Source organism: Malus sylvestris, chromosome 17, assembly GCF_916048215.2.
Source record: "Malus sylvestris chromosome 17, drMalSylv7.2, whole genome shotgun sequence".
In the NCBI taxonomy this organism is placed as follows: Eukaryota; Viridiplantae; Streptophyta; class Magnoliopsida; order Rosales; family Rosaceae; genus Malus; species Malus sylvestris.
In genome coordinates this window covers 20,214,177-20,229,474 of record NC_062276.1, presented here as the reverse complement: position 1 = coordinate 20,229,474, position 15,298 = coordinate 20,214,177, and the positions used below count along the sequence as shown (strand labels likewise).

Sequence of the window (15,298 nt, the reverse complement as noted above, 5' to 3'; positions counted from 1 at the left end):
GGCTGGAGACTTGAAATTCAGTCCATGTGTGGACCGAAGTAACTAGATGTCGTCTAGAACTGATACTCAATATGAGGCAATGCTTAATCTGAAATGATGCTCAACTGAAGTAGCACATGTTGCGAGGTTGCGAGGTTTGTGGCTTATGTTGCCTTGGTTGGCTCAGCTTGTGGCGTTGAAGGTGAGGGAGTCCCTTTTATAAAATAAGGGATCGCTCCTCAATAAATGAATGATGGGCTATAGTTGATGCTCGTGGCGAGGCGGTTGCTCAGCAGGCAGCGATGCTCTGTAATGATGGTGAGAGAGTCCCTTTTATAGAATAAGGGCTCGCTCCTCAATACATAAGTGATAGGTTAGGAGTGATGCTCGCGGTGAGGCGGTTGCTCAGCATGCGGCGATACTCTCTAATAATGGTGAGGGAGTCCCTTTTATAGAATAAAGGTTGGCTCCTCAATACATAAGTGATTGGCTAAGAGTCTCTCTTTAATGAAGGTGAGTAAGTCCCTTTTATAAAATAAGGGTTGGCTCCTCAATACATAAGTGATGAGTGCTCTCTAATGAAAGTGAAGGAGTCCCTTTTATAGAATAAAAGTTCGCTTCTCAGTACATAAATAATGGGCTAAGTCCCCAAAGTATTTTTCATGAAGCCCAGTTGTGGAAGCCCAATATATGGTACATAGTGTAGTCCCCTAAGTTTTCAGTCAATAGAGGCTGTTGGCTGGAGACTTCAGATTGAATCCATGTATCGACCGAAGTGACGATTATTCGAATGCGGTCTTTGTATACCCTGCACTGAAGCTTTGTAGGTGAAACTTTGCAAGTGAAGCTTTGAAGCTGAAGCTTTAGTAAATGAAGCTTTTGAAGTTGGAGCTCCGTAAATGAAGCTTTCGAAGCTGATTGACATGAATGATGCTCATGAATGTTTATGTTGATTGACATGAGTGATGCTCATGGATGTTGACATAAGTAATGCTTATGAATGTTGACATGAGTGATGCTCATGAATGTTTATGTATGATTGACATGAGTGATGCTCATGTATAATTTTGGAGTACTGGACGTACTTTTGATCACCTAGTGGGTGATAATAGCGGCAGGCTGCCGAATAATTTTGGAGTACTGAACGTACTTTTGATCACCTGGTTGGTGATAATAGAGGGTAAACCTTAAGTGGAGGGGTGGAGGTTGGAATTTGAAGCCATAGGGCCTAACTTTTTTGGGCATATGGGCCTTCGCCCTACACATAACATTCTAGCCCACTATTTTGGGCTTGCTGACATTTCGCCATTTTTTTTTTGTTTTTTTGTTTTTTTGGCATGCTACTTTCTTTATATATCAATATAACTATGTTGATAATTACTCCAATTTGCAGAAGACAACTTAATAAAATATTTATCAATGACAGTGGGTATAGGTGTGCCATGCTTTCCACTTCCTCCTCGGCTTTTCTCCATCTCTAGACATCTTTTCCTTTTTCATTATTTTCCTCCTTTTTTTCTACTTTTGCTTCTTCTGGTGGTCGATGCCCATGGAATCTGAGGAGACTACATTGGATGCTTGCATTGATCTCCGAGACTGATCGAGTAGTAGGTTGTATCATGAAAGTTTCATCATTTTCCGGTAGCTAGGGAAGTAATAATGATAAAGTAAAATATAAAGAAAAAAGAATCTTATCTCCTTCAATGTTTTTCTGTATATTGCGCATGGCCAGAGATATTGCACTTGGACTTTTGGAAAGATGTTCAGGGAGCACGTGTTCCAGGATCATGGTCTTCACATTTGGACCTGCGACTTTAGGCCCAGGAATAATCGGCGATTCAGATCTTAGCAAGTCCATCAGCACTCACCGAGACCTCATCAATGGTCATGCCAAATCTTGCTAAGGGTTCAAAACTTCAACAAATTCTATTCCAAATCTTTCTCATGATTGCAATCGACAAGCTGTTGCTCGCTGAGGCTCACAAGCTCTTCAGTTGCGAGATAGTGTGCACCTTCCAACGCTCCTGTAGTACTGAAACTCCAACAAGATCTGTACAAACCCTTATTTTTAACGGCGGTGACAGCTTCATACTCTCTCCAATCAAAATCCTCAGGCAAATTCTTTGTCGGGAGAATCAGAGCCTCGGTTGCGTCGACGGGCAGCTTCAACCCTCTAAGACCGAGTTGACTTTTCTGGAATCTCGACGGATGTCATATAGGAGAACCGAGTCACGCCGTGCTGAGCCAATGGGACGAGTCGCTGGTGGCGCGCGACACGGTGGGGGTTAGCCTTGAACACGTCGAACTTGTGAGACCTCATCACTATGTCGGTTCTCTCTTCCAAATAACTGAAGCCAAATTGACATAGAAGCATATCAACGTTGCATCGTCACAAGTACACCATTAGCAACGTTGCTTTAATATTTTACTGAGAGAATATGATGAAAGATGATTCTTTTATCGATCAGCAACATTCTGCTGATTCCGTAGAATTAGAACGTCGGAAATGAATCCGAGGTAAGGAAATATAGTAGTGGCGAATCCAAAATCAGCGGCCTCGGATATCCAAGAATGGGACCTGAATGAAGCAGTCATGGAAGAAGAGGCGCAGCACCTGAGCAGAGACATTCTTCTGGTGAGAGTAATCTGCGTCATCGTCGACCTCACAATGGTCTCAGTTTCTGGGCAAGTCTCGCTGTAGAAATCGTATTCAAGATCCAATTGACCTCCATCATTCATCTCCTCCATGACGAAATCTTGGCCGCCATCGAAAGAAGCCAGAGAAACTAGATTGACCAGTGGCTCTTGGGCGGATGAGGAGACGAAGAGAAGTAGGGAAACACGAAGGATTGACGCAGGGAGAAAAACACAGAAATAGAGAGGAAAAGAGGGAACAACGATAGAAGAAAATGGAAGAGCCTTATGGAAGAGCCTTCTTTTTTTTCTTTTTCTTTTTTTGTTTTGGTTTTCGTGTGCGACTGACTGAGAGGGAAAATGGCTCCGTGGGTTTTTTGGGAAAGCTTTGGGTTCTTGGGTTTTTGCAAATTCACGGTGGACATTGATGAGGTCTCACGGTGGTGAGATAAAAAAATGAAAGAGAACCGACATAGCTTTTTGTGTCGATTCCCACAGACGGCGCCAAATGTTGATGCACAAAACCGGAGGGGTCTTGGAACAACGTAAATCCGACAATGAATCTGCAAGAAAGTAAATAACACAAGATGTATCGTGGTTCACCCCAATGTTTGGGCTACGTCCATACTGATGTTGATATTGTTTCACTCTGAATAGTGAATATACAAGAAGGTTAAAGGTAGTGTGCTCTCTAGCCTATTTTCTGTGTGCTCTCTAGCCTTGGCCTAAAACTTGGCCTCCCCTAATGAGGAAAATGAGGAGTCCCTTTATAGAATAAGGGCTCCTCACTTATTATATATTTGCCCATTCATTTATTACATAATTACACTTGAGTCTCCCGAGTATTTATATGAAGTCTAAATACGGAGGCCCTAAGTATGGTCCAAACAGGCTCCAAATATTGTTGTTGAGATCTGGTTGGGATTGGTTTGAGGGTCCATCTCTATGTTTTGAGCTTAATGTTGTAACTGAGCCTCTCTATGTTTAAGTTTGTTGTTTTAGTAATCATTTACATGTATCCAAAAAAATATATGTTCAAGCTCTGCTATGTGTTAAACACTCGTAACTTACTCGTCAAGAAATAATATTCATTTCTCACATTGGTCAATCTTTGTAGTCTCCATCGACGGGGTAAAAGTAATCTTGAATATTTAAACGTCATAACTTATTTTACTTAATAAGAGCTCACGAAAACTTTTCCATATCAAACAGTTGTGATCTAATTGAAAACACCCTCAATGGAAGACACAAATCTGATTTAGTGATGATTTTTCAGTTGAAGTGATATGGTGCTTTTGTTTTGGGGAAAATGAATAATTAAACTTAAATTCGACCTCTAAGGGTAATAATGAATAAATAAGCTATGGAGTTTGCTCAACCATACGACGTCGTTCAGAAACGTCGGTCACGCTACAGATCGATCTTAACCCTAAATAGTGCCACTTCTCCTCCTCTGCCGAAACCCTAACTCGCAAAGAGAAGCGCGCTACACACAGAGCAGCAGTCAGCATCAACGATCAGCCATGGGTATGTGATCCCGATCTTATTTTTTCCCTTTTTGGTATGGATTTTCGCGATTTGTGATTGGTCTGTGACGCTGGGTGAGTTGGTCTGCAGGCAAGGTTCACGGTTCGCTCGCACGTGCCGGGAAGGTTAGAGGTCAGACTCCGAAGGTGGCCAAGCAAGACAAGAAGAAGAAGCCCAGAGGCCGCGCCCACAAGAGGCTGCAGTACAACAGGAGATTCGTCACGGCCGGTAAGCTCAACAGTCTCACTTGCACACGTTAATTATTTAATGATTTTTTGGGATTTGGATTTGATAAATTAGTTCGATTGAAGTCTCTGGGTGTCGAAATTTGACATTGGTTTTTAATCCCGACATTGTTGTGCTGTAGCTTTGGGTAAAAATGTTTGTTTTAAGCATGTGACTTGGGGAGGCCAATGTTGGTAATTTGGGTGATACTGATTGTGATTTTTGTTCTATTTGCAGTTGTTGGATTCGGGAAGAAGAGGGGGCCGAACTCTTCCGAGAAGTAAGGTTGCTGTTTGAGGACTTTTACTGGTTTCTTATGAGGCATTATTTTCTTTTGAAGTATGGACTATGACATTTTGTAGCCAAACTAATGGTTTAGATTATGGTTATGTTTAACTTGTACGCTTTAGGAGCGCTGTCTATGATGTCCAGATTCGGAAATGCTTATTAATCTGATCTACTTTTGACCACATGATTGTCTGGTACTGGACTTCATTTTAAGTTCCGATTTGCTCATGTCTCATTATTCTGTCGTTCGAATTGGTTTTGGTATCTCTGGTGCCACCGTTGTGTGATCCTACTGGAAATTACTGTTATTCTCATTTCCGAGAGAGTTAAGAGATTAAGGAGTTGTTTGTTTGTTTAGAAATCTTAAGTTAAGTGATAATGTGTTTAGATTTCGGTTGTTTTCCCCTCCCGTAAACCCACGAGCCTTTCAAACCATTCTCCTTTAAAGTTTAAACCATAGAAAAAGACAGCATCAGCGTTTCAATCCTTTCTCATTGGGGAACCCGTCTGCTTATAGTAGGTGATCCTTCTTAGAACCAGAGCTAGAGTCACACCAAAGCATAGGCCTTCCAAATTGAACTTGGAAGAGACCACAAGTGTACAACGAAGCTCTAGCTGTTGTAATTAATAAGAGGTCAAAATGACTTCAATTTGAAGTTTGAATGTGGTTATGAGGTAGGCAGTGGCATCCCCGTTTCACCCTTTTCTCATAGGGGAACCCATCTCCTCATATTAGGTACTCCTTGGTGGTACAAGAGCTAGGGTCGCACCAAACCGAAGGCCTTCCAAAATTGAGCTTTGTGAGAGACCCTATATGTAGAAGAGTAGAACCCAGGTCCTGATGTTGTATGTAAATAGGGGAATTCTCTTGAATAAAAGGTAAAGGACTTCACTTTTGAAGTTTGAATGTGGTTACGAAGCAGGTGGTAGCATGTTCTGTGCATTATCGAGCTCTTACATTAGTTTGAAATCTGTTTAAGAGTTGAGGTGATTTTGCATTACATGACTGGAGGAGGGTAGAGATGTGATTGAACCGATGAGTATATATGAGGAACAGAGTCGGTGAAATCCGTAATGATAATCTGGATGAAAGCAGAAGCATAATTTTTCCTTGAACATGATAATCGGAGACCCTGTGGAGTTGAGTGTTCCAATTGTATGATTGTATCTGATAGTGTGGCAGTGAGTGACAAACACTTTGCAGGATGATTCGGACATGACTGTGCTGGGACGAGTCTCTGCACAATGATTCAAACATTGATTGATTTTGATGAGATGCTGTAGCAGAGGTGAGTAGGATCGAACTCCATCGTAGCAGGGTTAGACAGGTTTGGATGTTGATAAGGGTTTGATTCCATTGTAAGTAATAGTCTTGTGGATGGGAGCTGAGGCCTGAAGGTGGTTAAGGAGACAACATATCATAGTCATAGGCATAGCTTCTCTCTTTACCGTCTTTTATTATAAAAAAAATTTAAAAAAAATTCTCTTCTTTTTGTTTTGGTTCTGTTTTATCGTTTTTATGAAAACCTCGGGCCAATTGGGTGAGCCAGATGTGACAGGTTGTGATTAATTAAATGGATTTGAGTCAAATCCGTGGTTTATTATGTCAAATGTGACATAGACTGGACTAGACATGATTGGTTATGAGTTCATGATAGAGTGGATTTTCTAATATATCCTTACATATAGATTAAAAAGTTAGGAAAATTATTAAAAGGGTTTAACAACTTTGAGTTTTAATGATAAAGACAAAATAAATGGTAAAGTGAATAGTACTAGGATGATTTTTTAGTGTAAAAATACGGTTCTTCGTTAAAGTGAATAGTACTGAGAGTTTTTCGTTAAAGTTCCCTTAAAAGTTTTGTTTTACAAGTCTTTGCCAATCCAATTTTATCACTAAAGCTCAATCTCATACAGCCCACCTAATAGGCCCTCAGTATTCAACAATTATTGTATGGGTCTATGGGATATGTTATCCGCACGTATTTTTTTACTTTTCACACATCTTCTTAATTTGCGGTTATCCGATCGAATAAATTAAAAAAAATCAAATGATAACAATTAACATGAGTGTGAAAAGTAAAAAAGGTGTGATCCGCACATCCCTTGTTGTATATGACATTATAAAGCAATATTTTGAAGATTTGATGAATTTTGACTTTGATCACAAACATCCATTCCGATGGGAGTCAATACGTTTTAATAAGAGAGGGAAGACGGGGGACATACAACAAAAAACGAAAGCAAAAGGTTGAGGTTGGAGTTGGAGGCCGGCCAATTGCTATCACGTTGTTCCGACGGCCGTTTCGTAAAGATCGAGAAACGAGAGAACCAAACATTACGCTATGATTTTGTTGACAATGCTTTGCTTACACCTGCAAAGCGGAAACGCCATCTCTGTTGAAGTTAATATATGTGAGGGTTTGTAGCTCGGTTAATTAACAACATTTATTTTTAGGTAACTTTAACGAAAAGCACCCGGTACTGTTAACTTTAACGAAAAACCACATTTTTACACTAAAAAGTCAATCCTAGTACTATTCACTTTACCCTTTATTTTGTCTTTATCATTAAAACTCAAAGTTTTCAAGTCATTTTCATTAGTTTTTCTTTATTTTTATACACGATGTTTCAAGTTTAGTGTCCTCCTCCGGTTTAATGTTGTATTCTTAGTTTTAGGTTAAAGTTGACTAATAATTGCCCTAACCGCTCAAGCGTTTAAAAGATTTACCCTCGACTCTAGGTCCTATGTTAAATTGTCAAATTTAATTAGGATATACATGTCAAATTATTTTCCAAATAGGTGCCCTATTTTATACATGAATATCGACCATTGTCTTAAATGTCTACCTAATTAAGATGTGTATGTTGGCAACTTGTAAATCTTCACCGTTGTTAGTTTTATTCTTGTATGATTGTGTGTTCAATTACAAATCTGACGGCATCTAGATCATCAAAAGAAGAATTAGGCAAAAAATTAGGATAAATTATGAGAAAGAAAAACTCCAAAAATATATGCATAAAAAATATGTAGAGGCCACATACCATATTTACTAATTACCAAACAAACTATATTATCTCATAAAGGTTTGTGCTTAAATTTGTTAAAAATCCCCAAGGTTTTTAGTGAAGGCAAAAAATGTAAATAAAATAAAGAAAAACAATGGAATGATGTAAAAGAGTGCAACTATAATGTTACGATCCATTCAATGATACGGGTATGTAAGATATAATAATTAAAAATAATCTATTAGACTCCTACATGCAAAATATCACTGTTAATTTTTTGGACCACTTAATAAAATGTACCACGAGTGAAATAAATGTTAAAAGGTAAAAACATAGAAAGTGGAAGCATTTGAAATAATTTTGCTTTCCCTTTCCCTTTCCTTTTCCATTTTCCTCTGCACCAGCTCCACGGATCAAACCAATCAAACAAAATCCCACACACATCCTCCCTCCCTCCTCGGGGTTTCCACCACTCTCCTCGGGGGTTTCCACCACTCTCTCTCTCTCTCTCTCTCTCCCTCCTCTTTCTCTCTCTCTTGAATGCTTCTTCCGTTTTACTTTTCATAACACCCCACGAAGACAAACCAAAAACAAAAACAGAGGAACAATGAAAGCCCCTTAAACCTCTCTCTCTCTCTCTCTCTCTCTCTCTCTCTTTAAATTTCATTCCTTCGTTCAATAAATGAAAGCTGGCGCAAACCCGAGAGAAACAATTGAAGTGAGGAAAGTGTGAACCGATCTGCTTCGCTTCCTCAAACGTGTCCGACATTGATTCATCCACATATTGCTCTCCTTCTTGCAACGCACATGGTATTAGATTCTCTCTCTCTAACCATGTTGCATGTTTTTTTCATATTTGCCAGGAAAATGGGAATACAAGCTTTTGTGATTTGAATTTTGATCCCAAAACTTTCCTTTTGTTGATTAAAGTTACGTTGTTTGGAGATATCCCATTTGGAAAATAGTACTTTTGTTCCTGACTTTGTGATGTGATCTCGATCTTTGTTGGATTTGGATACGTTATAGGCGTCCATTGTTCCATGAATTTGAAACCCCATAACCCAAAATCCAAACTTTCTTCACGTTTCACTTTGGAAAGTGATTTTTTTTTTTTTTTTTCAGAATTTGGGGTGTCCTTGTGTGATGATTTGAATCCAAAAAAGTTTTTTTCAATCCAAAATTCCGAAAACTACACAACCCATGATTTGAATTTGAATTGAATTTTGTTGTGTTTGTGGCAGTTCGATTTGATTAAGATTTGAATCAAGATGCAATCAAGGGGGGTGGCATTGGAGGAAGGCAAGGATCCTACAACTACATTTAAGTCCAGCCATGCCAGGGCCCTGCCATTGCGACTCGTTCAATTTCTTGTCATGTTTGTACTTTTGGGTATTGGGGTTTCGATTTTGAGTATGCACACAATTAGGTTTTTTGGTGTTCAACATGTGGCTCCAACAGCACCTTCCACCATTAGGCCTTGCTTCGAAGAGCCGAGTAGTTTAGAAAGTCGGATTAGACCTCCATCTAACCTGTTGCACGCCATGAATGACACCGAGTTGCTGTGGCTCGCTTCACATACTACTCAAATAAAGGAGTATCCGTTTAAGAGAGTTCCAAAAATTGCCTTCATGTTCTTGACAAAGGGACCATTGCCAATGGAGCCTCTTTGGGAGCGGTTTTTTAGAGGACACGAGGGGATGTATTCGATCTATGTTCATTCGTTGCCATCTTATAATGCCAATTTCTCATCTACATCAGTGTTTTACAAGAGACAAATCCCAAGCCAGGTACCCTAATAATTATTGCTAGATTTCTTATATGAATTTGCTTTGATTGAATTTGTTTCATTCATTTGGCGTTCTTGTTGTGAGTTCGTACTTTTGAATTTGTATTGTATGTCGAAAAATAGTACATTTGAATTTGTCATCTAAAGGTATTGAAAGATGAACTCCTCCAACCCATGTTGGATTGGACCATCCCATTGTACTGTATGATTTTGCAATCTTTATTGCTAGTCTTATGTTGTTTTAAATCCGTAAGCTATTAAATTTCCCAACCATGATCAACTAAAAATCCTCACACGAATCGTCTGCTAATTCTTGCTGTGTTATGGTGTTGGTTAGGCGCATTCCGTGACCATCCTTGCACAGCGTGCATTTTGCTTCCACCCTGATCCATGTTTAAGTACCGAAACGCGAGTATCTACTTTGACTAACACATGCATTGATCAATAGGGAGCATGTTGTGGTTCTAAATTGTTTCCTCCGTTGGTTATACCTTCATACATACGAAAAAACAGTTCTCTGTCACTCCTCTTGCCTTTGTTTAGCACTTTTTATTGATAGCGTTGGAACATTGTTTTTGAGCTCGGTTAGTTGTTAAAACTGTCTTGTCAGCCAGTTCTTTGACAAGATTCGGGCACTTCGTTCTTTCTGTCTGAAACTGAAACTGAAAAACGCGATTATGTAGAATGTTCAATGGAATAATTCTTTTATCACTTGGAAATCCCTATTTCTCTGTGGCTTCTTAAGCATAATTTTCGGAACTTGTTCTCATGTATTTAGACCTGTGACCATTTATATTCTATGATTCAGGTTGCCGAGTGGGGAGAGATGAGTATGTGCGATGCTGAGAGGAGACTCCTAGCTAATGCGTTGCTTGACATCTCAAATGAATGGTTTATCCTCCTTTCCGAGTCATGTATTCCTCTCTACAACTTGAGCATTGTCCATCACTACCTATCAAGATCCAGGTACAGCTTCATGGGTTCATTTGATGAAATCGGGCCCTATGGGAGAGGACGTTATGACGGACGCATGGCTCCTTTGGTCAATCTCTCTGATTGGCGTAAAGGGTCTCAGTGGTTTGAGATTAATCGGAAACTTGCAGTTAGGATTGTTGGAGACACAACCTACTACCCTAAGTTCAAGGACTTTTGCAGACCAGCATGTTATGTGGATGAGCACTACTTCCAGACAATGCTAAGCATAGAGACACCGCAGCTATTGGCAAACAGGACCCTTACCTATGTAGACTGGTCGAGAGGCGGTGCTCATCCGGCTACATTCGGCAAAGCAGATATTACAGAAGAGTTTTTCAAGAAGACCGGAAGTGATACATGTCTTTACAACAACCAGCCAACCTCACTCTGTTTCCTTTTTGCACGAAAGTTTGCCCCGAGCGCTCTGGGACCCCTATTGGAATTAGCATCGAAAGTATTTGGGTTTTGACATATCATCGGCTTCTAATTGCCTGTCCGGAGAAGTGCTGATCGGAGCATGTGATTGTAGTTTTGAGTCCGGACTCGTCTGCTGAGACTGATCGCTTTGTACCCAAATTCAATAGGGTTTTTGACTTCAATGTTAAAGCATATTGTATGTATATAGAAATAGGGCTTAAAATCAGGATCTTACATAAACTTGTGGTGCAATAATCATTAATTTTTCCCCTCTGGAGATTTCATACACTAGCTTTAGAAAATCTTCTGATGCGATTCCAGCTTAATTTTTGTGCTGCATAAAGCACCGTGGATCATATTACCAAGAATGCTTGTATAACTAAACATCACCTACCTATTTGGCAAATGTTATCCGAAAATTACAACATTGATCATAACCTAATGTTGATACATGAATGTATATTTTTCCGAGGAACCAATCATACAATGCACAGTTGCTGCAATATGGAATCCTCCGGTGAATATGAAGACTAGGTAACGTTCGAACCAACAAATTAATCAATGAGCTTGTTATAATTCATCGTGGTGTTCTTGCGCTGGCAAAGGAACTTCCTGTGGAAACTCGAGCAAATACCTAACAGCTAAAGCAGCATGGAGCGCAGCACCAAAAGGAAGTGCATCTTCATTGATTCGGAAGTGAGGTGAATGAGGCGTAGGCAGGGGTCCAAGTGCGTCATCTGCCATTCCAAGCAAGAAAAAGTATCCAGGTATTGCCTCTTGGTAATATGCAAAATCCTCGGATCCCATCAACGGTTGATGGTCTTTAACCTTTTGGAAGCCAAGCATATCTCCAGCTACATTTCGGAAGTGTTCGTGCAAGTCGTTATGGTTTATGGTTGGGGGGGAAATAGGTTTCTCATCTTCAAAGAAATTGACAGTTGCGATGCACCTATGTACGGATGCTTGTCCTGTTATAACCTGGTAAAAGAAGCACATCAGCCTTTTGTTGCCAAAGTAAGTTCAAACTGAATGCTCAAATGGCAGTGATGAACTAAATTGCCCTCGAAAGATTATCAATATATAAAAATTAAGCACATCAGCCTTGTAACTTATATTTTTTTCATAACATCCATATTATATGAGCAATTTAACCATTTTACCTGCTTAATCCGCTGCTTGAGTTGCATTAGGCTTTTCATTGTAAATGCACGGAAAGTACCACCTATTTTGACAGAATCTGGAATAACGTTGAATGCATCACCTCCTTGAAACTTTCCAACAGTGACTACCTGAAAATATATGCTTTCAACTTAGTTGACGAGAGGACTTAAAAAACGAACAACTTTACTAAACATGAATTAAGCCAGACAATTTTCTGCAAATGCACTAAGTTCTAACATAAGCAGTAAGTTATCCTAAACTCTTCAAAGGATAGGAATGGTGGAGCATAAATAAGAAAATGGTAAACAAAATACTTGAAAGTTGACAGTAATCTGAGTCATCAGAGTTGATATTTTATTTTTGTATTTGTTATATTCACATGAAATTAGTGTATATGGTCCTTCAATTTTCTTCCAGAGAAGTTCGATAACTTATGATAATATGCTTGCATCATCAGAAAGGAATTAAATATTAATGTCACTTATCATAGCCTCTCGTCTCTGAAAATAAAAGTGAAAAATTTCTCCCTATTAATCTCATTTCTGGCAACTCTGTGATTTCAATCTACTTCAAAATCCTTAAATACTGTTAGATTGTCCTTGCTTCAAGCTATTTTATATCTAGACAACCAAATGCTGGAAAGCAATGCAGTTGTAGGTAACCATCAGGCAGCCACCATATTAGACAACAAAAATGCAGAACACCATCGCACTTAGTAGTGCTGCAGTCATAAGATTTGAGTGAGAAGACAAGTGTAAATAACCCAAGTACAAAAACCAAACAAGGAATCTACCGATTGTAATAAGATTTGAGTGCATTATAAATGGGCTCAAAGCATGCGCCAAAAAGATCACAACTTCGGAAAGAAAAAAAATGACGGGTTTTACCTGCGAGTCAAGTGGATCAGCTTCACGCGAAACAAGATGTTGCAAGCTGACAATCACATTAGAAGCTGCCAGTATCGGGTCAACAGCATGGTGAGGAAGGGCTGCATGACCGCCTTTTCCACTTATTGTCGCTTCAAAGAAGCCACTCCCAGCAAAAAAAGGACCAGGTCTGGAGGCCACTTCAGCAATAGGTATGTGGTTAGCAACATGCAACCCAAAAATAGCACTAACATTCTCTAACGCTCCACCAGCTATCATTTTCTTAGCCCCTGCTCCTCCTTCCTCCGCTGGTTGAAATACAAGAACAACTGTTCCCTGTTGATGTTGTAACAACAATACAAAAAGGTTACAATCTTATGAGAATCATAAAAGTCACATTATGCTTTCCAGTTACGAAACCAAACATGAAAACGGAAATGTGGGGGCAAACGATTTGTCTAGTCCCGCAAACGAATTCTCATATATGCATACTCAGATCATACACCACAGACATCAAAAACCTATTCATTTGTTACCAATTACAGAAAGGAGTGCAGTAGTAACTAGTAAACAACAATAATATGAATGAAAACTAAGATCAAAGAAACAAACCTGCAAATCTTTCTCATGGTCTTTAAGGATCTTTGCAGCACCAAGAAGCATTGCAACATGAGCATCGTGCCCGCAAGCATGCATTTTCCCTGCATTTTTACTCTTGTGCTCCCACTCCACCATTTCCTATAAATACCAAATCCCATCTATCAAATTACAAACTAATTAGTACATCTACAACAAAAACTCCACCTACCTAGAGTATTTTCATAGCCAAACCTGCATAGCCAGAGCATCCATATCAGCTCTGATTGCGACGAAAGGCGGTTTTCGGGTGCCAATGAAGCCTACAACACCAGTAACCCCAATTGGGTGTTTATATTCAATACCCATTTTATCCAATTCTGCTCTGATCAGCTCACTGGTCTCAAATTCCTCATAACCCAGTTCTGGGTTTTCATGTATTTTCCTCCTGATTCCCACCATCCAATCAAACACCTGGGGTTTCTGGGCTAGATTGAGCAGCTTCTTGGGGATTTCTGAGACCCCTTTTGAGCTCAGAGAGGAATCTGACAGCACAGCTGCTGGAACAACAAACACAGAAAGAACTAAAACCAGAGAGAGTTGCATGCAGAACTCCATGATTGAAAGTGGAAGAGAAGGTGAAGAAAAAAAAAACCAAATATAAGAGGAGAGATGTCTGCTGTGCTGAGTAGCTGAGCATAGAAAATTGATGGCTGCTTCGTCATGCTGACTAGGTTGTACAGTCAAAACAGCAAACCCCCACCTGCTGAATTTTCCAATTTGCGCACAATTTAGTAATGATTTAAATGTCTTGGCAAATGTATCTGTACTTACTTTAGCATAAAATATCAAGCAGCCATCAAATCTAGTTTTTCTACTTCCTTGGCGTGATGAAGGATCTCTTTCCCTTAATGTGACATATTAATAAATGGAGCTGTTATTAATATTTAAAATATGTAATTATACATTGGATATATTTCTCACAAGTATATATATTTTTTTTCTTTCTAAATTTAGAACATTTAGAGCGCACAATGAGAATTTAGGAATGCCAATGTCATTTCTCATTAATAAAGATTTAATGTTTAACAGAGTGTATTCGTATATAGGTACCAATTAGTATTACCATTTAATGGTATTGTTTTTACTTGTAAGTAGAGGTTTTAAATTTGATTTGTATGGATTATGATAACGTATTATATTTGTGTAGAGTTAGATGTCCGGCCCATTGGGTTGTCTCACTCCCCCCCCCCTTATGCCTACTTTGGCATACTGTAAGCATTAATATTTATAAAATAGTAATAATAATAGCAGTTTAAAGACCTCTCATCCAGTATAGTATTAAACACAATATAAATTAATCCATCTTTTATTCCAACACAACATTGTTCGATGCACAAATTAGTCTATCTTACTGAAACAGTCAATACAGTTCGACATGCCAAATAAGGCCTTAGAGTATAATATCATTGTATAAAAAAAAAATTAAGAAATCTATAAAAAAAATAAAAAAAATAAAAAAACCAAATACGTTAGTCTAGAGTAAGGGATGAAATTGCACAGTACAAATGGATAGTGTTTTGGGATGGTTTCAGTTTATTTATGGTTGTGCCAATGGTTTAAAGACCAAGCTTTATGGTTTTGGGCTTCGTCTGGGCTTTTCGTGTTGCCTCGGTGGGCCCTGCTTTGGTTGCCACCAAATGACCGTTTGCCAAATTTCCATTTTGAAATGAGAGGCTGCAATCGCATTGGATCGATGGGGAAGAGGTGAGGTGGTTGCAGTGACGCAAAGGAGGAGCTACGATTTCTTTGGATCGATAGGGAGAAGGTGAGCTAGTTGCAACAATAGAGACTA

At 39.2% G+C, this 15,298-nt stretch overlaps 3 protein-coding genes across 3 annotated transcripts; 2 read left to right on the top strand and 1 right to left on the bottom strand.

The window, feature by feature from the left end:
* Positions 1-3,983: 3,983 nt before the first annotated feature.
* On the top strand, positions 3,984-4,835 carry LOC126609633 (40S ribosomal protein S30). Its single transcript, XM_050277486.1, has 3 exons — positions 3,984-4,140; positions 4,231-4,368; positions 4,603-4,835. The coding sequence occupies exons 1-3, from the start codon at positions 4,137-4,139 to the stop codon at positions 4,647-4,649; spliced, it is 189 nt and encodes a 62-aa protein (XP_050133443.1). The 5' UTR covers positions 3,984-4,136; the 3' UTR covers positions 4,650-4,835.
* A 3,197-nt stretch (positions 4,836-8,032) lies between these two features.
* Positions 8,033-11,124, top strand: LOC126610952 (glycosyltransferase BC10-like). Its single transcript, XM_050279123.1, has 3 exons — positions 8,033-8,472; positions 8,904-9,449; positions 10,257-11,124. Exons 2-3 carry the CDS (start codon positions 8,931-8,933, stop codon positions 10,890-10,892), a joined length of 1,155 nt encoding a protein of 384 aa, XP_050135080.1. The 5' UTR covers positions 8,033-8,472; positions 8,904-8,930; the 3' UTR covers positions 10,893-11,124.
* Positions 11,125-11,248: 124 nt separating this feature from the next.
* On the bottom strand, positions 11,249-14,190 carry LOC126610950 (IAA-amino acid hydrolase ILR1-like 4). Its single transcript, XM_050279122.1, has 5 exons — positions 13,699-14,190; positions 13,480-13,605; positions 12,889-13,203; positions 12,001-12,129; positions 11,249-11,818 (listed from the first exon to the last, which is right to left on the bottom strand). The coding sequence occupies exons 1-5, from the start codon at positions 14,059-14,061 to the stop codon at positions 11,411-11,413; spliced, it is 1,341 nt and encodes a 446-aa protein (XP_050135079.1). The 5' UTR covers positions 14,062-14,190; the 3' UTR covers positions 11,249-11,410.
* Between the last annotated feature and the right edge of the window lie 1,108 nt (positions 14,191-15,298).

Excerpts from the sequence above, each read along its gene's own strand:
- LOC126609633 (XM_050277486.1), top strand. Across the intron at positions 4,369-4,602 it reads CAGGAGATTCGTCACGGCCG|TTGTTGGATTCGGGAAGAAG; the intron begins GTAAGCTCAACA and ends TTCTATTTGCAG.
- LOC126610952 (XM_050279123.1), top strand. The coding sequence starts at position 8,931 with ATGCAATCAAGGGGGGTGGCATTGGAGGAAGGCAAGGATCCTACAACT. Across the intron at positions 9,450-10,256 it reads AGAGACAAATCCCAAGCCAG|GTTGCCGAGTGGGGAGAGAT; the intron begins GTACCCTAATAA and ends TCTATGATTCAG.
- LOC126610950 (XM_050279122.1), bottom strand. The coding sequence starts at position 14,061 with ATGGAGTTCTGCATGCAACTCTCTCTGGTTTTAGTTCTTTCTGTGTTT. Across the intron at positions 13,606-13,698 it reads TGGATGCTCTGGCTATGCAG|GAAATGGTGGAGTGGGAGCA; the intron begins GTTTGGCTATGA and ends TGGTATTTATAG. Across the intron at positions 11,819-12,000 it reads TCAAGCAGCGGATTAAGCAG|GTTATAACAGGACAAGCATC; the intron begins GTAAAATGGTTA and ends TTCTTTTACCAG.